This window comes from Hermetia illucens, chromosome 6, assembly GCF_905115235.1.
Source record: "Hermetia illucens chromosome 6, iHerIll2.2.curated.20191125, whole genome shotgun sequence".
NCBI lineage: Eukaryota > Metazoa > Arthropoda > Insecta > Diptera > Stratiomyidae > Hermetia > Hermetia illucens.
This window is the reverse complement of record NC_051854.1, coordinates 22,999,463-23,022,652: the sequence shown is the minus strand read 5'-3', so window position 1 is coordinate 23,022,652 and position 23,190 is coordinate 22,999,463. Positions and strand designations below refer to the sequence as shown.

Below are 23,190 nucleotides of genomic sequence, written 5' to 3'. Positions count from 1 at the left end.
TCATTGCAAGAACACCATTACCTATAGAAAACGTTGTTAATTTGTTTTCGAATGAACGCACGTAAACCTAGGAATTTGCCATAAATCCGATGCAATACGGTTTTCAGGAAGTCCCGCTCCCGAGGATCTTCCGAATCGAATAGCTCGAGAAGCTGTAAAACGAATTGATGATCGATATAGTGTTTTGCAACGTTCTGTTGGAAATCCGGTGATTCAAGGAAGCGTAAGAACAATTCGTAAACAAATTGCAGGTGAGGCCAGGACGCTTCAAGCGTTGGCTCATCTTCTTCCGGATCGAATTCGGCTCCATTTGGATTTGATGACGGCGGCAACGTACGGAATAGATTAACAGCAAACTGCAAAATATTTGTTAAGAACAAATTGATAATTTAGTCAAGATTATGTTATCTGCGGGATATGGTATAAAACAGGGTATTTAAGTAAGTATTTAATGCTATAATAAAGTTGATAGTGCTTTGAGTGTTTGCCTGCTACTGCACATGTATACGTTACACATTTTTGAACCAAAGTGCAAAACAAATAATATTTCAATGGAAAAAATGAAAAAAATTGGATACACATCCAATTATCAACCATCAATTGAATGTTCGACGCAATCAAATACGGAACCTATTCAACTTCTGAGGGTGTGTACTTTTCTGTAATTACTTTAATAATTCCAATCACACATACCCAGCAGAAGACGTCAACCTGTAATAGTATCAATCACTTTTTGATAATTTTCACTTATCTGGCGTACGGTGTCAGGTGAAATAAAATATATCATTATTTTTGTGAAGAGTTGATAGTGAATAAACAGACTACGGAATAGAGCATGGGGCCTAATAGAAATATTGGAATATGATTTTACTTTCTGATAAATTGCGACTATTTATCATAAATTCGGCTATGAGCCAGCGAAAGTAATCGTGTTCGGTAAATCCTACACACGTTTTATTACATTTTCTGAACAAACAAAAGAGCAAAAAACTTAATTATTAATTTTCTATGGTAAACTATTTGGATTTATTTCTTTAGTATGCTAATATGTGTAGACACGTGTGTTAACCCGGCATTTTCGGGCACTTATTTCTAATAGTAATTGCAGAGAAATGTATATTTTGATTTTCAAAATGGAAAGAATAAATGATGGAAATATGTTGAAGTAATTATATGGTGGTCATATGGCAACGGACGCCATGATCAAGTACATAGTCGAGCACAAACTCTTCGAAATGTTCATTGTAAATACCATAGACAGCTCTGCCAAATCATGCCCCCAATTTTCGCTGGGTGTTTTATTCTTGAAGCTTCAGGTGGACGAGAGTGAAGAAGAATCACCCACGACAAAAAAGGGAAAACCAAAAAACAACCCTCATTCAAATGAGATGGCTGGCAATAAAACGATAACAAAACCATCCAGGAAAAGCAAAATTCTTCAGTTCAAGCGAAAACAATTTTGGCTACAGAAACATAATCAATCTCTTGACCGGAGTTAGTTGCCGGCCTGGCCTAGCCTGATTATGCTTCAGGTTAAGGTGACATATTTCGCCAAATCTTCATATAACCTCCCCGCGGTGTCAGCTGAAAACAGTCTTCAGACGAACTAAGAGTGTGTAGGATCGGGCTGGGAATAGGTTCATCCAACTGACGACCTGTTGGCTACGCGAGGGTCGCGTGGCCAATGGGGAGCTCACTCGTCTCTAGTATGCGGTCTCTGAAATTCGTCGGCTTTTTTTTCGTACGTTCACGGAGATGTACAAATTTTAAGGAAGCAATTCTGCTCCAGTTCAGCCCCGCGTGTGTGATTCGCACCCACTAAAACCATCACCGGTCTCTCCAGCTCCAAGCCGGTGGGACCACCATTTATGTATTACTTCACAGGGTGGGGTTACCTTTAGACACTCGTAATTCTCGTCCTTTGAACTTTCCTCCTCCTTACTTCCTTCATTAGGACGTTCTGTGTTTTTACAAATGCGAAGGAAACCATAAGCCAATCCTCCTTCGACCTCAGCATCCCCGTAACTATAGTTTCCCGGCTCACGGTCCTCCCCAGCCGTTGATCCAATTTCTTCTCTCATCATGAGCCTTGGACATCACATGCTCTGAATCCTCCAGTGTGCGACTCCATACAGGAATGAACGAACGATTCAGCCTAAAGCGATGCAGCATCTACCGTGTCCCGTGAAGAACTAAGTAATACAATAGTTGGTTTCTCCGTGCTTTCCTGTAAACCATATTCTTATATTGGGAATGAGTTTGTGCGTCCACCGACTATTCGAAAAACCCCTATCTGCAATGCCAGGGATCATCCCATTCTGACCTTGCCACATTCCTGCGTTCTGTGTGCCCCTCCGTCTTGCATGGTGTAGCACACTCATTTGATTCACCAGAATGTCGACTAGAATCATGACCGATTTAACCAGTACTGCCTCATCTGATGTGGTCCTAAACACGAAGTAATCCCTCAAAGCCATCAGCGGGTAAACCGAATTTATCTGCTTCCTCCTCTGAGAGAGTTTGCAAGTACCTCGGTCAAGTGACATGCATACGCCGTTTCTATAGCTCAATTTGTCGTCAATTATCACCCCCAGGTATTTCATTACCGACTTGGAAACTAGTCATTGCAGAGAAATGTACTTTTTTTAATAACAAAATAGAAGGAGTAAAAGAAGAAAATATGTTGAAGTAATTATATGGTAGCCAAATAGGTTTTGGTGGGACGCTATGATGTGCTCCATGCAAATACCATAGATAGTTAAAATCTTGCCTTCATTTTCATTGGCTATTTTATTCGTGAAGCAACAGCTCAACAAGGGTAGAGGTGAGTGACTGGAGTCCCAAAATGAAAAACCAACAAGATCAGAGAGGGGGAAGTGGCTGGTACTGAGGTTGCGGCAGAACCTTCTCGGCAAAATAAAATTCTTCAGCAAACAGCCTCAAATTAGACAGTTCAAGCGACAGAAACTTTGACTACAGAAACATGACACCTCTCTTGGATCTTTCAATCCACAGTCGCTCTACGGAAACTCTCCCGATATTGACGTCCTTACACTTCAAGAATCCAAACAAATGGTTTGTGAACGAAATTAGCTATTATGAATCCCATGGCCTGGTTAAGTTAACGTCGCATAATTCAGCAAGTCCTCGCATGACCCTCCTGCGGTGGCTGCTGGAAACACCCTTCGGACAGGCTAAGAATATTTAGGGTGGAAGTTCATCCAACTGACGACGATCTGTTTGCCTGCTTGTCATGTTTTAGGGACAAGCGGATATGGTGGTGGATGAACCGAAGCAACAGCCTGGGGACGGCCCTTCATGCCCTGGAAAAGGCGCTGATAGGAGTCCAAGTCAAGGTGGGGAAATGGGGAACTTGATCTCTAATATGCGAACTCTGGATACCTTGGGCATCATCAATTTCAAGTAAGACAGTTACCGTGATGGCCAGGCTAGCCAGGATGGACATTTTTCCCTAGATCTTAACAAAAAAAAACCGCCGACAATAGAGGAAGAGATTTGATGTCCAGGGCATTAAGAAATATCAAACCATCTAAAGCCGTAAGGGCGAAGACTTAAAGAGAGGTAGTTAGCCGTGAAGAACAGCAACGCACGTTAACTGAGTGGCAATTTTCTTGGCAAAATAAGTCAAGAGGCAGTTGGGCTGCGAGGCTCATCGGATATTTAGACGTGTGGCTGAATTAAAAGCATGGTTTTCAGTTTTACCTGCATTAATTTGGGAAGACACGATCTCCTTAACTGTTCTCTAACGACGAAAATGCTGATTCACATCTTTTTCTCTTAGAGAAGATGGGACAAGTTTTTACCCGTCTTCCTTAAGGCTAGCCCAAGTAATATGTCAAACGATTGCAGGCTAGTTAACTGATGAGAGGTGTTTAGTTGGCAGTTCGACCGTGTACCATCTCCGCAATGTGGGTAAGCACATTCACCTATCCTATCCACGAAAAAAGATTCAGTACCAGAAGATCGACGAGCGGTTGAAAAGGACTTCGCTACATACCGGACGATTCTAGAGGCATAGAGTAGAAGACCAAATCTATGTTTATCGAAATCAAGATAAAATCAAACAACAAATGTAGCATAGTGAATAGGCGCTCGCACGCTAAACAACCTCTACAACTAGGGAAACAGCAACGGCCAGTCGCCGGGGCACGCATCGCAGATCTATCCAGGGACGTGGTCAGCAATCACTTCCAGGTGGCAGCAGTGGATGGCGATTACGTTAATGGCAAGCTGATGTCGGGGTTGTGGACTGGTGTTGACACCAGGCTGCCCCGGGGGTGGTCATCGAGCATCTCTTAATTGATATGGGAGAACAAGTGAGATACATCCCCTGCTTTGGCTCCCTCGAGGAGGCTTCCCTCACACGTGGTAGTCGAAGATCGCATGGATAAGGATAAACTCGTCCAACCCGTGCGTGTCCAAAACAACAGGAACCTCACGAATGACTTGGATCTAGTCTACGCCGCCATCGAACTTTTGGAGGAGATAGAAGAAGAAGTATGGTAGGCGTCGACGATTCCCCTACGCAAGCAGATCATGCTGAGAGGTACTGCAAACAAATTTGTAGCACATGAAATGCACCTCAGCTATCTCTAGTCTTCGCATTAATACAGGAGAGTTGAATCAGAGGAGGCCGAATCATTGAAAAGCTCCTAAATAAATATTACAATTTATTCACAGCACAAGGGAAACTAATTTGGGCAGATATAGAACATGTATCCTCATTAGGAAGAATCTGCACACTTTTCTGCGTCCGAATCTGAGTTCCAGCGACTTAAGTGGAATAGGCGGGACTGAAGAACCTGTTTATTTCGTCAGTATACATGGCTTACAATCAATCGGTTCCACCATCGCACTACAATATTTGGTGTCCACCATCGCACTAAAGAAAGCCGACTTGTTGGTAGATTGCGACGCCAATTTAAAGCATACTGGCGCAGCTAGGAAATCAAGGAAAGAGGTAAATCTTTCTTTGACTTTATTATTAAATTGTTGGTGTATAATACGGGCAGCAGTACATCAACTTTCCATTCTATTTCTACTAACCGACATGAGAATCGCCTGGAAGAAGTTTGATCAAGAACAAATTCTCCGATGTGCGGATGAGTAAGTTAAGGTCGTGTGAGATTATTGAATCGTAGGCGATATTGGACAGGAGCGAGGTTAAACTGGTGGCGTATGCCAACTTGTTGATGTTAGTGTCAGAGATGCTTCCCTCCGTTATGAGTGAAATTCTAGAGGGCGCGTTGGGGAACGTGTGCTTGTGTGCTACAAAATGCAAACTCGGCGTAAACCCAACCAAAACGGAGCTCATACTATTTATCACCAAAACAACGGTATCCGAGTTCCATTTCCCGCGGCTAAAAAACAAAGATTGACTCTCCAATGTGATCCAGGATCCCAAGTTAAATTGGAAACTGTACATACAAATGAGGGTTAAGATGGTCTGTACGTTTCCTGGCAGATTCCTTCAATATACTCCTGCTCCTCTTTCCCCTGGACCGCCACATTAAATAAGATATAGCGTACAATGTTGCCAGACCACTTAAGCCCAGATATTAGACAACGAAACACTACGGTCATAGTAACATCCTAGACGGAATTGTGCCCTACGCAAATGGAAACTATAATGCTGTGAGCTTCCTAACCAGGACAGGCTGGAGGATCGGCGACGCGTTGCAAGATTATGACACAATATTCTTTATTGACATATCAAAGATGGTCTTTGGGATGGGTATGGGGTTTTTTCTCGGATGCACACAGTATAGCCGAGTCGTGCGGGTTCCCGCGATTCGCCAGTATATTCCAAGCCAAGGTATTGGCGATACTGGAACCCGAACATAGCTATTCTAACCAATAGCCATTCAGGCGCTAAGTTAAGGAATATTTGGCTCACCTGTAACAATAGTCGATCACAAAAGGTTTTAGCCAGACGAGTGCGAGGATTACGGCAGTTTGCATCGGGCGCTGATTTAGAGAACACCATGGTGTCTAGCTTGGCAGTAAAGGAAGGAGAAACCCTCTGGCACTTCTTTTGCGATTGCTCAGCTCTAGTAATTCTAGAGATCCCTAGTTGTACGGTGGAGGACCTGGTATTCTTCGTGAATGCTGCGGGCTGGTCTTGAAGATCTGAGTCGGTTCGACTCTGTTACCCTCGCTTTTCTTATAGCTGTCATGGTCTTTGGAGTTTATGGCATCAAAACGACGCACCACAGCGCTAATTGGGCTCCATGACCACTAATACACCTACCTATCTACGGATCCCACAGGTTTCTTACTAATGGAAAAAAAAGTCACGAGGAGAGAACTGAGTCCTACATTTGTCATACATACATGAAAATGAATTGTGTCATCCCGCTCGGCACAATTTGCCATGTTATCTGACTATCAAAACACTTAACTCCAGCCAAGTGGACAATAAGGTCTAAGTATTCTGGGTTCTAGGTCATATTCGGCTAGAACGCAATGAGGCAGCGGATGAGCTGGTTAGGAAAGGACAGAAAAGTTGCTATGTGGACCAGAGCCCTTTTATGGAATTGGGAAGAGATTTATGGTCATTACGCTAAGGAATGAAGAGGAATGGTTGAGGGAATTATAATGAATGAGCTCACCAGGAATTGCAGGCTAAATTACGGTCTGTTGGGAAAATCTGCGCACACTGTCTGCAGATTCTGTGGGGAGAGAGATGATGATGATTTCCACACATATTCTGAGACAATTTAGGAAAATTACCTGCCCACATTGAATTGAAATGCATTTCAACTCTCTAAAGAATTTTTCGAGAAGCTTCTATTCCAGTTCCATTGTTCTGCGCCATGTTTCTAGGGCAACCCACTTGTGGGCCATATCGGGGATAGTGGATTTTTTTTTGCATGTCAGCAATAGAGTTGTTGTGTTTTCTTAATCTACTATTACTTCGATCTTCTCATCAACACCACGACGAATAACTCACAAATTAGTCACAGCTTTTAAACTGGCGTTGCAATTACTGAGGTGATTGAGCGTCAGCTTCCCGATCTCGTTACTCCGGGTTCGACTTTCGATCCTGGATGGTCCCGGATTTTGCAAAGGAAGGGATAGAAACCATATCCAATTCCCTACCTATTATTACATATGAGAACTGTACGATGCTCCATCAGACTGAGCATCTGGTTTGTCTTTATCTTCAATCCGATTCCGTTTGCCCCCTTCTCTTAATACAGAGATCAAGCACATGTCATCATGTATTGGCTAGATGATTCCAATAAAACATCTGAAGTTGAGAAAAGTTTGTGTGAACATCCCTCAAAAGCGTTCTGATCAAAAATCTTCTGCTTAAGTTTCTGATTTCTTTAAAAGGCTTACTTCTGGATGAAATTATGGAGCAAGGAAGAAGAAGTAAACAGTAATCCGGAGGAAAAAAAAATATTAAAAAAAAACATCAAAAATTGAAGTTATGTTGATAGTTTTTTTTTGAAGAGATTGAAGCTGTTGTTCATCATGAGTTTGTGCCTCCTACGTGGAGCCCTTAAGGGATCCAATCATGTGTGACTAATATTTTTGGATGATCGCCCCGCTTCGATATTTACTCCACTCGACAGACCTACCTCAGTGCCTTCTTTAAATTAGCAAGCTTTCCACGGAATTTAGGCATTTGAATGGCGTTGTTAGTAATTTTTGACTAATCACCCAAACCAAAAGTAAGTTCATTCGCATGTACACAGGCGAAAACATGCTGCGGAAATATGCACTTGGTGCGTTAAATTCTTTTATTTTCCAACACAATTAGGTAAGCTACGTAGAGTAATAGAGAAAAAAACAAACATAATATGTAGAAATATTATCTTCTTGTTTTGTATTTTTTATATCCGTGAAATTTTCTTTGTTGCGAAACGCACCACCAGGTAAATCATAAAATCTATACAAGAGAGAAAATGTGAGGACATCTAATTTTATTAGCCATTTGAAGCTGACGCTACTTAAAAGTAGTTTTTTTCCGTGAAATTTTTCGCCACTCGTTCACTTGCACTCATAACAAGTTCGTATTTTGACGGTTATCTCTGGAATTTTTTTTTTTTCGCCGAAAATAATGAGAAAAGCAATTTTTAGGCTCTACAAATTAGTTGAGATGTCGGTATAACTAAAATACAAATATACATTGCGAATTAACGAACAAATTATAGAAGATTCGCATGCTTTTACCATTTTTTTTTCTTCATTTTCCAGAGTGAATTCCGAAGCGCTATCACGTGAAAATTAAATTTCAATTTGTTGCGCCTCAAGCATGACGGAAAACATCATCAACAATTCAGTTAATACTATTGTGTGTGCATGTAACAGTATGTGCTAAATACAATTCATTGAAACCTCAACTGCATAGTTTTCTCCTTAAAAGTACCCATGCAAATGCATTATTAAATTTACATAAAAATACACTCACCATATTAATAGCCTCTGGATAAATAGCTTCTGTTATAACACCATTTTGATTTGTTAAATATTCAACCATTTCATGTAATGCTGCCCGTTTCACTTCCTTCCATTTTAGGTCGCTTAATGGCTCGGAAAAATCGAATAGTGTACAGCATTGTCTTAGTTTTTGAATAAATAATTCTTCTCGCTCGTTGGCTGGTGTTTCTGGAAAGTAGAAATAAAATTATGAGAATTCTGCTGGAGTATATTCTTTCTACGTGAATCTTTTATGATTGTCAACCTTATGCATGTTTTATCATGGGAAAATACAAGTAGAACATTAAGATGTGACTAGCGAGCAATACTAGTGAAAAGTATATACTTTGGATGCGTTGAAATGCAAATATTTGACTCGAGCTTAGTAATGAATTCAGGGGGACATGATTTTATAAAAATGCTATAAACTTGAAGACTGCTATTAGTTGCCTATGTTCTGAAGCGATAAGATCTCCACGACGATTAAGCATGGGAAGATACTTCAAATTATCTGGGAAGCAATGGCGACACAGTCTCCAAACATGAGAGAAAATCATCTTAATAAAGAATTAAAATTTCGTGGTATCTTGAATTGATTTAAATCGTAGAATAGGATAGATATCGCTTTGGTGTTCTTATGCACAAACCATGTACAAACTCAGTCTAATTTCATTATCTCAAGTTCTACGCGTCGATTCTTATCATTACATCGTATTTCTGCTGTTTCAGCTATTTCTCACAAAATCTTTAGATAATAACTAACTACAATTGAGAATTTCATAAGCTTCCTGATCGAACGTCAAACATTCAGAGCATTTTCACTTAAATTCGCGTAAACATCAAGGACAATCATTGGCTTAAAATAAACGAAATAATGTCTCCAATGCTTTTATTGATAAATATTTGAAATGTTAGAAGCAGATTTTAAATTTACATTGTGACATTGCACTTCAGGTTGTTACCATAAGCAAAATGTTTTTCTTTAAGTGCTAGGGAACAGGAACAAGTCCAATGGAGGTAAATCTATATGTAGTAGGGTGTAAGAATCAAACGGACCTGAGAGTCGTGTGCGCAGAAGTGTCTGAACTCTACAAAGGCGACTTTTTCGCACTATCTTTTCAAATTAAGGAATAAAATTGTCAATTCAGTCTGCTTTTGATAGACGCATTCTTGGTATACGATACCAATGATGTCGAAAAAACAAATCAACATCGTCTTTACATTCAATCATTGATCATTTGACGGTTTTTCGGATACTTCCAAGACATATTTTTTTAGCATGTCTTCTTCTGGGTAACATACCTTCCTCTTGGTACAAGATTAAGATAGTCTTACCGAAGCATGAAAAAGATGACTATTCAAACCCAAAGAACTTCAGACAGATTAGCTTAATATCATTTTCGCTAAAATGTAAGGCCTGAGGTCGCATCCGCTAAGTGAAAACCAACATTGCTTATCAGCGTGGAAAATTCTGTGAGTCTGCTCTTCGTTCTTTAATTTCCAAGATAAAGAACGGAACTCTGAACGGCAGTACTCGATGGGAGTGGTTTGTGAACATGAACATTGAAGGGACTTTTGATTGTGCGTCCTTCCAAAAAACTCATATGATGCTTCAGTTAAGTGGATGTATGCTATGCTAAAGCAGAGGTTGGTGTGTGCTGAACTAGATGATCGCTACCTGACGACAGAAGCAACGAAAGACCCCAAGGAGGGAAGGACTCACTACTATGTGAACTGTAAAATCTAATTACTCCGAAGCTTATGCCGATGATGTGGCTGTGCTAGCTGGTGTTCGAGACCTCGAAACGGTATGTAGAAATATACAACGTGAGGCTGATCTTTTCATAGTTTGTGTCTTAGTCACAACTGTCCTTCATGCTGAAGTGTATATGATCCTAACAGCCGCAACCTGGGTGATTGAAGTGCGATTGGAAAACAAGCCCATTGCAATATGCAGCGACAGTGAAGCTGCACTGAAGGCACTAATCAGTCCTTTTATAACCTGAAAATCGGTCAATAATGTACGATTGGGATATCCGTTCACTGTGGCTTAGAGGAAAATACAATTTCAGATGTCTTAGCAAAAGAGAATTCAATGCCTCTCGTGCTCGGACTAAAAATTAGAATGTCAGTAGCGTTGACAAATGCTGCTATCAAAAACTGGGAACAAGCTTTCCACAAGGACAAGTGGGAAAGTATAAATGCTTCTAGACACACAAAACTATTCCTGACAGAACCAAACTAACATACTGCAAAGTTTATGCTGTAGGAAAGTAGGGAGACTTGCAGAAATATCGTTGGTATTCTGATTGACCATAGTTCACTAGCTGGGGATATGTTCAGAATAGAAATTCATCCTGTAAAGGGAAAGTAGGATCCACGGAACATTTCCTATGCGAGTGCACGTCCTATGGACGAATCACTAACGGAAATCCTGCGGTACATAAAAGAGTGCGGGATATTCCCATTAGACGTGGGCGTCGAGTACAAGACACGACTACAGTCGGAATGTTCAGAGGCTACGACTTCCATTGATTTAATTATTGGTTACTTTCTAGATCGTAGATAAAGCACTATGGCTCATTGCTTAAAAATTTTGGACCTGAAGCGTTTCCTAATAACTCCTTCATTTCACGACAGGCAGGAACTCACAGCACAAAAGTTTGCTGCCTCTCTCTGCACTTCCAAATCATTATCTCAAACGAAGTTGATCTCCCTTCTTCAACCGGAAAAATCATTTACTCATCTGAGTTTCAATAAGGACATGTAAGCTTTTTGTATCATTACAACAGTTTCTGTCGCTTTCTAGGTACAAAACTTTTAAGGCGCATTGTTATTTTGAACCTCCTCCTGACTACTTTTTCAATCAATATCAATACTTTTCGAAGTCAGGATATGGCCTCGCCCTATATTTGTTGGCGACACATTATCCTAGGGTTTCTAATGCCTTTAAAATGAGGAATATACACACAGGGATCATCAGCATGAACCGACCTGAGTTTAAACAGTTGCACAACTATGGCTGTAGAGAGACAATTAGAGCTCGGGGGGTACATACAAAGTGTCATTAATCAAGAGTAAATTATCACCGTTAATCGCCAACTCTGATTTGCTCCAGGATATTAATGGTATTCTTTTTCCCCAAGTTCCAAAAGAAGCAAACCTACCCACTGTTTAGGAAGATTCCGAAGAAATTCCTGACATAATCACAGAAAAAGATTACTGTAAACAAAGCACCAGGCTTTGATATTATCTCAAATAAAACCCTGTTGGTGGCCGTCAAGATAACTCCAAACTGGTTCGCACCAACATTAACGACGTATTTGAAAGAATAGGTCTTCTCCACAAAGTGAAAGCAACAGAAGATAATGCTAATTCCGAAGTCAAATATGTTAGGCCGGATGATCCTTTGTTTATAGCCATATATTCCTATTAATTGCCATCGAAAATCTATTCGAAAGGGCTACTTTCAACCGCAGGGAAGAAAGGTGGTCTCTCAAATAGACAGTTCGGATTCCGAAAGGCGAAATCTGCAGCCAATGCCATCAGGCCCATAAATCTTGGGCGCAGCGATGATTACTCAAGACGTGATATACCTTTATTTCTGCGAGATGAAGCAAACTAATTGAAGTTTTAGTCGAATTAGGCACTCTCAAATATATGCTACGTATCGTTATAGAATTGTTCCTGAAGAGAGTGTTATGCTACGATTCAGACGATGGACCTAAAACGTATCAAATAAACTGCGGTGGTCGATTCTAAGCCCTCTTCTGTCAATAATAATGTATGCTGGCATGACATCGGAGCGACCGTCGTGGCAAAAAATATTAACCAGATTGAGATCCTTATAAACGAGACTTGCGTGGGAAATCAGATTCTGGCACGAAGATGCTGGTCGCGCACTCGCAGAGCATAAAACTGGAATACTTCTAATTATGAAAAGAAAGCAGGAAACATCGATAAAAAAAAATTAGGATTCGCGAACAAACCATATACTCGCAACCTACATTCAAAAGTGAAAGAGACATTTCATTATTATCATTTTTTTACGGCCCACCTTTTGTGGATGAAATAGGCAGTCGCGACCAAATGCGAATCCGGATTGCTCTCCTGAGAGAAAATTAAATCATTTACGGCATGCATGCTATGCGAACTATACTTTACGTATGAATTCGTGAAGCTACCAGGCAGCAGAGACAAGGCACAAATATAAGATACTACGAAGATATTAAGTATTAGAACAATAGGTGACGTCATCACTGTTTTTTGATAAAGACAATAAAATTTGTAGTCATTGCCTTAGTTGAAGAACAGTGCTGACACGAAGAAGCAGAAGAAACTGTCTTCTGGATGTGTGGACCAAGAGAGGCGCGAACATCGCCCTCGGAAGGAATCATTAACTGATAGTCGCCCGCCTTCGCTCCTGTGTATTGGGCTAGTTGTCTCTAGATCATTTCACATGATCTATAGGAGAATTATCTTCCTGATCGGATGGCTGGCGCCCTAAATAGCCTGCCTAGCAACAAAAAAAATGATCTCAGCTATCAATTTATTCAAGTGAGCTTAACAATCTCCCGGAAAACCTGTTCATTACTGTTTAATGCAGTTTATCGAGAGCCGCTACTTCCGCTCATTTGTAAATCTTGGGAATTTGAGATCTTTTCCAGTGAGTAGGATTACCAAAATTGGAGGGCTGCTTGCGTATAAGGAATTAAAACGTAACACCATCTCCGTCGGTAGTAGTAATTATTTTATTAAGCAAATATCGATACTTCGGGAACAACTTGTTTGCTTAAAAAAATAATCACTACTACCGACGGAGATGGTGTTACGTTTTAATTCCTTAAACCTTTTCGCTAGAAACACCGGTGAATCACACATTGCTTGCGTATTCCTTCCGTCGCAAAGACCACAGCAAATTTAATCCCAGGACGTAGCGCGGAACACACCGAAGGCTCGATTGACAGAGAGCAGACTTGGTTTCCTGTTTGTTCAACATTCTGTGGAACATTTTGGAGCAATGTATGGAGCTTTGCAAACGTAAAAGAGATGGGCGTTCCGGAGAAACTGAAAGTCATTATAAGGGCAACATATGACGGCGTAAAATGTCACATGCCGCATCCAGGAAAAATTTTCGAAGAATTCGAAGCCCAAAACGGAATCCGTCAGTATCATATCCTGTCGCCGATGTTCTTTATGTTGCCTTGCGACGTGGAGGGCTTCAACGAACCCAATCAATCCTTCCTCAAACAAGTCAGTTGTGCTAATGAAACCTGTTGACAGGTCATTATACTCTTCCTAACTGTGTCAATGCCAGAAGCCTGTAGGTGTTGAGGCTACGGCATGTAACGAAATCCCCTATCCCAAGATGGCTGACGAGTGAGCCGGTCCAGAAATACATGGCGCAAAATAGCAGAGAATACGTGTAAACTTTATGGGAAGCCATAGAGAGAGCTGAAACACATTCTAGCAAATCGGCAACAATGGCGCGTAGAAATCAAGTGATTGAATTTTTATTTTTTGAAGGTTTAAAAGCATGATGAACGAACGAATGTTAAAAGTGTATAAGGACTCTTCGCATTCAATTAGTACAGTGGAAATATGGGTTGCTGAATTTAAATGTGGTCGTTCAACCTTTGAAGAGGATGTACGTCAAGGACATCCAAAAACAGCAACACCAGAAATCGGATGGGAAAATTTTCGAGTAACATCTCATTGTGCAGTGTAAGCAATATTTTGACTGAAGTATTGTGTTTCAGAAAGCTGTGTGTACATTGTGTGCCACATTCGCTAACAATGGAACAAAAACACATTCGAATGCGATTTTCTCAGCTACATTTAGAACGCTTTCGAAAGGATAAAGTGGATTTTGTGGGTCGATTCATGACTATGGATGAAACTTGGGTCTATCACCATAATCCTGAATGAAAACAAGAGGCAAAGAGTGGAGTGAACCTGGTTCTTCGGCTCCGAAACCGAGTTCGTGTCCAGAAATTGACCAAGAAGGTGTTAGCATCAGTTTTTTTGGGATGCGAAAGGAATTTTGTTTGAGAATTACTTGCAAACTGGTAAAACAATAAATTCTGAATATGATTGAAACTTTTTAGACCAGCTAAAGGAAAAAATCGTGAAAAAAGGCCAGGTTTGCTGAAGAAATAAAATTGGTTTCTTATCAGGACATGCACCAAATCACAAGAGCATTTTGACAATGGCTAAAATCCATGAATTCAAGTTCGAATTTTTGGAGCATCCGCCGTATTCACCAGATTTGGCTCCTAGCCACTTCGATCTCGATCGAGCTAAAAAAATCAAGCGTTTTTCATCAAATGATGAGGTCAGCGTATCTTTCAGCCCTTCCTAGTACGTAAAAGCTTGTCCTGATTTGAAAAGAAATCGGATTTTGCTTCGGAAACAGAAAGCCAAAGGAGTTCCGCTAGCTGGTTCAATAGTTACACGAAAGAGGATTATCTTTCATATTGGTCTTCCCAAAAACTGGACTATGGCAGTGTTCTCCTGTTTCTGTTTCCAACAAAGTACAGATATGAACGGGGGTGCATCTCTAAGGGTACATGACCCTAGTATAAATTCAACAGTTGCACATTGTGTATTTGTCTACGCACTATAAATGTAATTATGTGAGTTTACTCAGAATGGTATAGTAGAATTAAAATAGTAAGAAAAAAGATATTATTAGTTTCTGCTCTCTTTAATAGGTTTCAGTTACCTCAACCAGTCGAAATGAGTTGAGCAAATATCAGTAGGACTTCAACAGGGATATCTAAATTTAAATAAGCATTCATCCAAGGGTGACTCGAGCTAATAATGCATAAGATTTCATTATATTCTTCCTCTACATATCAAACAGGAATTGTGAATAGTTAATTAGTTGAATTCGAATATGTGTTGCCGTTAGTAACCTCATTGGTGTGGGAGCATTCATTCATTCATTTCTAACTTGTTTTTTATATTCCAGATGCAACGAAAGCAAACATACAGGACGCTTGATATGGAAGAGGTATACTGTGTAATATCACTTGCACAAGGTGATTTATCTAAGGATTCATCTCGCAAAATTGCGCTCTTATTTGATGAAGAACTACAATCAAGGACGTGAATTTTCTGACTAGAGGAGATGGTGAATTGGACAGTCATCATTGCAAACGAGAAATAGACTGCGTTCAACAATATGAAGCATTTGAAAACGTAACGCAGTTCGAGCAATTCTGAAAAATTGATATTGAATCCTATTGTGGAGGATTCGCTTCAATATTTGCTGAGGTTAGAAAGCAATGTGTTGCTGGTTGAACCTTTTTTTAGAAAAGTACTGAAACCCAACTCAATAAATGGCAAAGATATTGCAAGAATTATAGAATAGATACGATGTGACTTTCCAATATGAGAACTATAAGACCTTGACAAACGATGGAAAATTCACATTGTATTTGGAAGACTTGCAGTGTCTATTAACCCGACTCGTCTAAAGGATTTACTAGAACCTTGACCAAGCAGTGGAGGTGGAATATCTCGTTTTTAGTTAATCATACCGACTGGTTTTTGGTGAAATTTTATTCTAGGAAACTGAGAAAAATTCTTTTGTATGCCGACTTAATTGCGAACATGTAAACAATTTTTGAGCTCCATCAATTTATCATTTAAAGAAGTCGGAAAATCGGAAACTGAACACTTCAGATATGAAAGGTTTTGTGTATTTCTTTTATAAAGCCATTTGAGTGTGCATTTGCCCCATTAGAATCTAGCACGTAATATATGCATATATTATGTGAGATTATCCACTTTCGCTTGATAATGACATTCAAAGTCTTAAATTTGCACAGAAATGGCGACTTTTACCTATTATAACTTTGTTAGTAATAGTGCAATTATTATTAACTTTATTTGAACAGGTATCGGGATGGAGGGTACTTCGGAGCCTAGGCACCATATAGCGGCAGGCTCCTGATTTTTTTCAGATTTTTTGGTTGGGTAGTTTGTGAGAATGGGTCCGTTAAAGAAATTATCACTTTCGACCCCTCGCACTCCCCCCTTTCCAGCTGATGTTAAACTTAGGAAAGTACTAATCAACACCTTTCATTTGACACCCCACATGGCTGTATTTGGTGAAAAAAAAAGTACACTCTCCTTTTTCATGTATGGGGACCCCCTTAACCTCAACGTAGAAGGATGTAACTCACTGTATGCGTGAGTGTTCACAGTTTCCACCTTTCTATCAAATTTGGTGTCGATCGCTATAGCCGTCTACGAGAAAAATGCGTGTGACGGACGAACAGACAGAGAGACATATTGCTCGATGTATTTTCATGTCTGAATGTGGTTCTGCCAAATACTGGCGGCGTCAATACTTTTCCGAGACGGGATATGGGATCGGTGATACACCTTACGCTTGTTAGCGATCTCCAATGGCAGGGGAGCGAGGAATATACGCACAGTGACCATCAGACTTCCAGATGGAGACTACGATAGGAGCAAAGCGAACCAAGATAACTGCAGTATCGGGTTGAACATCCAAGGAACATGATAAAGAAATGTTCGAGGAAATACTTCTGCAGGAAGCGATGCCGGTGGGAAATGCACGACAGAAGGTGACGCAAGTTGTTGAAAAGATACAAAAAGCGTGCGACGCTTTCTTGCCCCGCCGCACGGTACTCAAGAAACGAATGCCCAACTTCTGATGGAATGCCGAAATCGAAGAACTTTGTAAAGTTTGGCTTAAAGCTAGAAGACAGTCAACGTAGCAGAAACCAGCCTGAGTCTGAAGAGATGCAGAACTGATATAAGAAGACGAGGAAAAAATTGCAAGCAATCATTTCTAGAAGTAAAATGGAACACTTCAAGAGGTTATGTAAGGAAGTGGACTCCGACCCATGGGGAGGTACATACAAGGCAGTTATGGCATCAATCAAGGGTAAGCGCACACCGCCGATCACCAATCCCTGATCATTAGCACTCTCTTCCCACAGGTTTCAAGTGAACCGAACCTACCCACTGTCCAGGTAGATTCTGGTGAAATTCCCGAGGTAACCACTGAAGAAGTCCTGCAACCGGGAAGAAGATTGTCGAAAATAAAGCCCCAGATGGCATTCCGCAGCACTGACAATGGCCGTCGAAACAGTTCCAAGGCGCAGAAACATTTATTTGCCTCATAGATGGGATTTTCTCGGAACAGTAGAGGAAACAGAAGCTTGTGCTAATTCCGAAGCCAAATAAACCTTTGGGTGATCCTCCGTTTTATAGACCTATTTGCCTGCTAAACGGCATCGGCAAACTTTTCGAACGAGTCATCTTCAATAGGCTTGTACCAATCACAGAAAAGGCGGGTAATCTCTCAGACAAGCAATTCAGATTGCGAAAGGCAAGATCTACTGAAAAAGCAATGTAGGCTAATAAATCTTGCGCGGTAGTTATCCTCGACGTGAAGAATGCCTTTAATGCGACAAAATGGAGTAAAATAATTGCGGTTTTAGCCAAATTGGACGCTCCTAAATACCCGGTGCACATAGTCATGGAATTTCTCCAGGAGAGGATGTTGTGTTACGATTCGGACGATGGGCCTAAGACGTATACAATAACCTGCGCAGTCCCACAAGGATCAATCCTCGGTCCTCTCCTATGAATAATAATGTATGACGGAAGTTGCAACTACCCAAAGGAGTGACAATCACTGACTTCGCAGACGATATCGTGATATTGATGAGATCGAGGTACTCACAAACGAGGCAATTTTTGAAATCAGGTCTTGGCTAGAGGAAGCTGGTCTGACACTCGCATAAAACCGAGGTAGTTTTGATTACCAAGCGAAGGAAGCAAACGTTGATAAAGATCAGGACTAGTGAACACATCATACAGTCGCAGCCACCGCTTAAATACCTAGGAGTGATGGTTGACCAAAGACTGAAATTCAAGCCCCACTCTGAAAATGTAGCTATCAAAGCTTTCGGAGTGGCTACATTGTTGGCAAGAATGTTACCAAATATAGGTGGTCCTAGGCTTCTGATCTCGAATGTTGCTAGCTCCATCTTGCTTTATGCAGCTCCAGTCTGGGCATCGTCTTTGAAGGTGGAAGCAAACAAGAAAAATCGCAGGCCCATACTGATTGAGCGCATTGCGAACGTCATGCGCTTACCGTACAACTTCAGATGAAGCAGTCTGTGTGATTTATTTATTTATTTAATGAGGACAATACACAGAAAACAAATTCCTTATTACATTTTGTCCTCAGAGAGAGGTGCAAGTGAATGGCTTATTTTACGCTTAAAACTAGAAAAGAAAATAGAATCAAAGGAACCAAGCTGTAGGGCGTTATAGGACCGGCATAGCCTCGGGATCGGAGAGTGGAAGTAAATCTCGAGCTCCACGAAGGGTACATCAAAAATGTCCGCGTGTGTTGAGGCGAGGCGATACGGAAAGTAACATCCGAATTGGCGGAGCAGACTATCAGACAATTGCAGAGTTTGAAAAGAGTACACATGTCAAGGATGATACGGCGTTGCTATAGGGAGGTGAGACTGAGGGTGCGGAGTCGTGATGGATAATCAACTCCTGGAAGGTTCTTTTTGTAAAACAGGGTCAGGGTGAATTTACGTTGAACAACTTCAAGAGCGCGGCAGTCACCAATGCGGAAGGGGGACCCGACTACACAGCAAGATTCAGGGATGTTTCTAACAAGGGAATTGAAGAGTGTTAAGGAGGGCTGGATTGAGGTAAAGTCTGAGGAGGAACGTAAGAAAAAATCAAACATTTTGGAAGCTCTATTGATGATGTCAACGAAGTGGGAATTGAAACGAAATTTATCGTCGAATTAAAGGTGTTAAGGAGAGCTGGATTGAGGTAAAGTCGGAGGAGGAACGTAAGAAAAAATCAGACATTTTGGAAGCTCTATTGATGATGTCGACAAAGTGGGAAGTGAAACGAAATTTATCGTCGAATATTATACCCAGGTCTTTGAAGAAGGAATTATACCCAGGTCTTTGAAGGAAGTCAGTAGTGAAAGGGGTTGTCCACTGAGAGAATAGGAAAAGGATGTTGGGGAGGGTTTAAGCGAATAGCACATCCAGTGGCATTTGTTGACATTCAGTGTTAGCTTGTTGAACACCAACGGGCTAAATGATCAAGGTGGTTGGATTGTAAGAGAGCATAATCCAAGGGAGATGAAACAGAGGCAAACAATTTAAGGTCGTCTGCAGCAGGTGAGGATAGAGGCGAGGTCTTTGATAAAAAACACGGAGAGTAACGGATCAAGTAGGGGAACACCAGAGGAAGGAAAGAAGGAGGGATGAGGCATGATCCCCATTGATATTTTGGCGAACGAAGGTCGACGTCTCTATGACCCATCATATGCAAGCGGCGAGTCCTATACCTATCTTCGGCCATTTGCACGAAGTGAATCTACTTTGGAATGGCAAAAAAGATGGGATTATTTACCTAAAGGACCCTGGACACACAGGATTATTACAGATTCTAAATGGATGAAACAAAGGCACGGTGAGGTTAGTTACCACCTAACTCAATTCCTAAGCGGACGAACACACGATTCTCCATATTGCCCGATATGCGTGAGCCAAAGTCTCACATAACCATATGCGGTAGGTTTTGAACTTTTCCGCCTTCCAATGTATAAAAAAAAGACGGACAGACAGTAAACCGATTTTAATAAAGTTTTGTTTTACACAAAACCTTAAAAATGTAGCCGTTTTAAAAAATGTTAAATTTGAGGAAATCAGAGTCGGTCCTACGTCAGCAATCAATCATCATAGGTGCAATATTGCGAACACATATTGTGCTTAGATGTAAATTCTCTTTTGAAACTAGTCAAAGCTGTCCTGTTGTCCGCATGCACGGCACATATGCCATAAATCTCTCCAATTATTTGAAAAAGAAAGCATAAATTTTCAAATCTATTTCCTCACATCAAGAGAACATTTCGCTAATTTCTTGCCAACTGTTGAAAAATTTATACTACCACCTGCTCGTACAAAAATAGAATTGAGATATTTACTGAAATCATATCAAAACCCCTTAAATTCGATGCAAGTCAGCTTCAAATATGAAATAGATGAATTGAGTAATTACAAACACGAGCATTTTTCAAAATAGAAAGGTAAACAAATTATATAAATGTGAAAATTACATTATTTCTATTAACATGGACATCATTTTCGAAATAATGAATATATACTTATTCATTTAGCAAAGTTTTCCCATTCAGAGTACAATCGAGCTCCATGCTCCCGCGAACAATGGTTTATTATTCAGAATGTGTTGCTCAGGTAGAGATATTTCAATATTAAAATCTACATCTAAAATTACATTTATCTAGAAATTTAGTAGTAATCAACGAGAAGTGTCGAAAAGTTGTAATTTTGGTAGACTTACACGAGAAATAAAACATTTTTTCAAGAAATACACATGAAAATTCATAAGCTCACTATAAGACATTCTAATCGAGGTTCCGTTTGTTTACATTTTATTTTCAGTTCAAGATCGTATCTATAAAATGTATTTTTAGTATTTACTGTTTATAAATTGGGTGAACGCTACAAATGCCACTGCCAACTACATCACCACACATGTTCGTCGTCTTCGAGCATCTGTTTATTAATAAAATCTTGAAAGAATGTCGAGTATGCTTTTTGAATTGTATAAAATGATCTACACATATTGAGTGATTGGGGAGGAAAGAATCTACATATGTACTTGGTTGAAGAATTGATGCGATTTTCTTGATGAAGTCCATCTAGATGAATAAATCGGGATTTTAGGAGATGCTAAGTTTAAGATATATTTGGTTCGACTCTATCGAATTAATCACTTCAGGAGGATACAATCCCCCAAGGAATATTGTGAAGACTAGAATGAGATTTCAAGAAGACAAAATGAATTCTCGACCATTACTTTTAGTTAAATAAAATTAACAGAAAATATCTATTATTTTCATCAAAAATCTATCTGTGAAACCTCTTCTACAATACAAAAAAATCCAAGATGTTATTAAGTTATTAAACTCTGAATTTCCTGAAATACCATTTCCTGGGACTGCAAAGATCCTTTGATTTAATTAAATTTGAACATGTGCAGGCATCCTAAAAATCAACAAACATGCTGACAATTTACACATTAAATTTTCTAATTTAATAGTAAACAAAAACGAAATTGATTGTACAATGAATGCAACAGCATTGAATGTGAACCATTCACACTGAATCCGTGTTTCTTGTCGAGAAAGATGTTGTTTTCCCTCCCTATAACGATGTTTAGTTTATTTACTTGCGGTTGAGGTTGATGAAAATATTTACACATTGCATTTAAATTTTATTCTTGTCTTGATGAAAGGACGGAAATTAATGTTTAATTACATTGTTTATGATGCCAGGGAATGTTTTCGTTAACAGTAGGAGTTTATACTTTTATCTGACGGAGAGATTAGATGCTGGAATTGGAGTTTCAAGATAGAATAGAAATGTAAGCACACTCTCGCAGATGAAGGTTCCACACTTTGTCTTATAAGTATATGCAAAAAAAGCAAAAGATCCTTGATAACACCCTAATAACCGACAATTGGATTCTTAGGGTGGAGGACTGGAGAGTATCTGACCAGAGATCCTTCTCTGATCACAGTGGGATACTTTTCAGTCTAGATCTCGTCGCAGAGGTCTCCAAACCCTTCAAAGACCCCAGGAGGATCGACTGGAGAAAGTTTGGTCAAGTAATTAAGAACAAACTCTCCGGTGCGCAAATTGGTAGGATTGGAACGACAGACGAACTGGACTCACAGATCGGGGTTTTGAAAAAGGCATTCGATACCGCAATTAAAGTCTCGTGCCTTACTAAGTACAGCAAAAAGACCCTGCCACCGTGGTGGAATGAAGATCTCTCTAGCCTCAGGAAACTGACCAGAGAAATCTTCAACATCTGCTGTAGGCAAAAATACTGGCAGCCATACAAGGACTGCCTGAAGAAGTACAAGTCGGCCATCTGGACCGCCAAGAGGCGGTCTTGGTTGGACTATTGTCAGAACATTGAAAGCACCAGTGAATCTGCGAGGCTCAGGAAGATTCTGTCCAAGGAACATAAGAGCCCATCCTTTCTTAAAAAGTCGGAAGGCTCCTGGAGGGAATCTTCCAGCGAAACCTTGGAGCTGCTGGTTCAAACGCATTTTCCCCCCAGCAAGGAGGACTGTGAGTCAGAACCTTGCTTGGAGGGTTTGCGGCCACCCCAGCTGTGCGAGACTATCAAATCGGTAATTACCGAGGATAAGATCGACTGGGCTATAAACACCTTCTCCACATATAAATTTTCAACCAAAGCCTGATCTTTTTCGTACTGAACACCTTAGAACGCATCCTGGACATTCACATAAGGAGTATTATGGAGAGAACGCCTTTCTCTAAGTCCCAGCATGCCTACCTCAAAGGAAAATCCGAGGTAATTGGCACGGTTGAGCGGTCGCTACAGTACAAGCAGTATACCCTAGCTGCCTTCTTAGATATAGAGGGAACTTTTAACAATGTTAGTACCAACGCCATCAAGGAAGCCAATATTGGATTGGAGGGGTACTTCATGCGTTGGATTATATCCATGCTAATTACCAGGATAATCTAGTCGGATCTGGGACTCAACCACTTGATCAGAGCTGTGAATAGGGGCACGCCCCAGGGTGGCGCCATCTCACCGGTGCTCTGGTTAATAGTAATGGATAAAATTTTACGTACATTGAACAGCAGCGGG

The 23,190-nt window shown here is 40.4% G+C and overlaps 1 protein-coding gene and 1 long non-coding RNA gene across 9 annotated transcripts in view; one reads left to right on the top strand and one right to left on the bottom strand.

Moving 5' to 3' along the window:
• Positions 1 to 23,190, bottom strand: part of LOC119659134 (serine/threonine-protein phosphatase 2A 56 kDa regulatory subunit gamma isoform) — a 144,829-nt gene that overhangs the window by 28,962 nt on the left and 92,677 nt on the right. For all 8 annotated transcript variants that reach the window (XM_038067065.1, XM_038067062.1, XM_038067063.1 and 5 more), the window contains 2 exons: positions 8,441 to 8,637; positions 22 to 356 (listed from right to left, as the gene is read on the bottom strand). In XM_038067065.1, coding sequence (XP_037922993.1) covers positions 22 to 356; positions 8,441 to 8,637 — 532 coding nt within the window. The remainder of the gene's footprint in view (positions 1 to 21; positions 357 to 8,440; positions 8,638 to 23,190) is intronic.
• LOC119659136 lies at positions 7,857 to 8,372 on the top strand. Its single transcript, XR_005250320.1, has 2 exons — positions 7,857 to 8,130; positions 8,227 to 8,372. It is a non-coding gene; the product is annotated as an uncharacterized LOC119659136 (long non-coding RNA).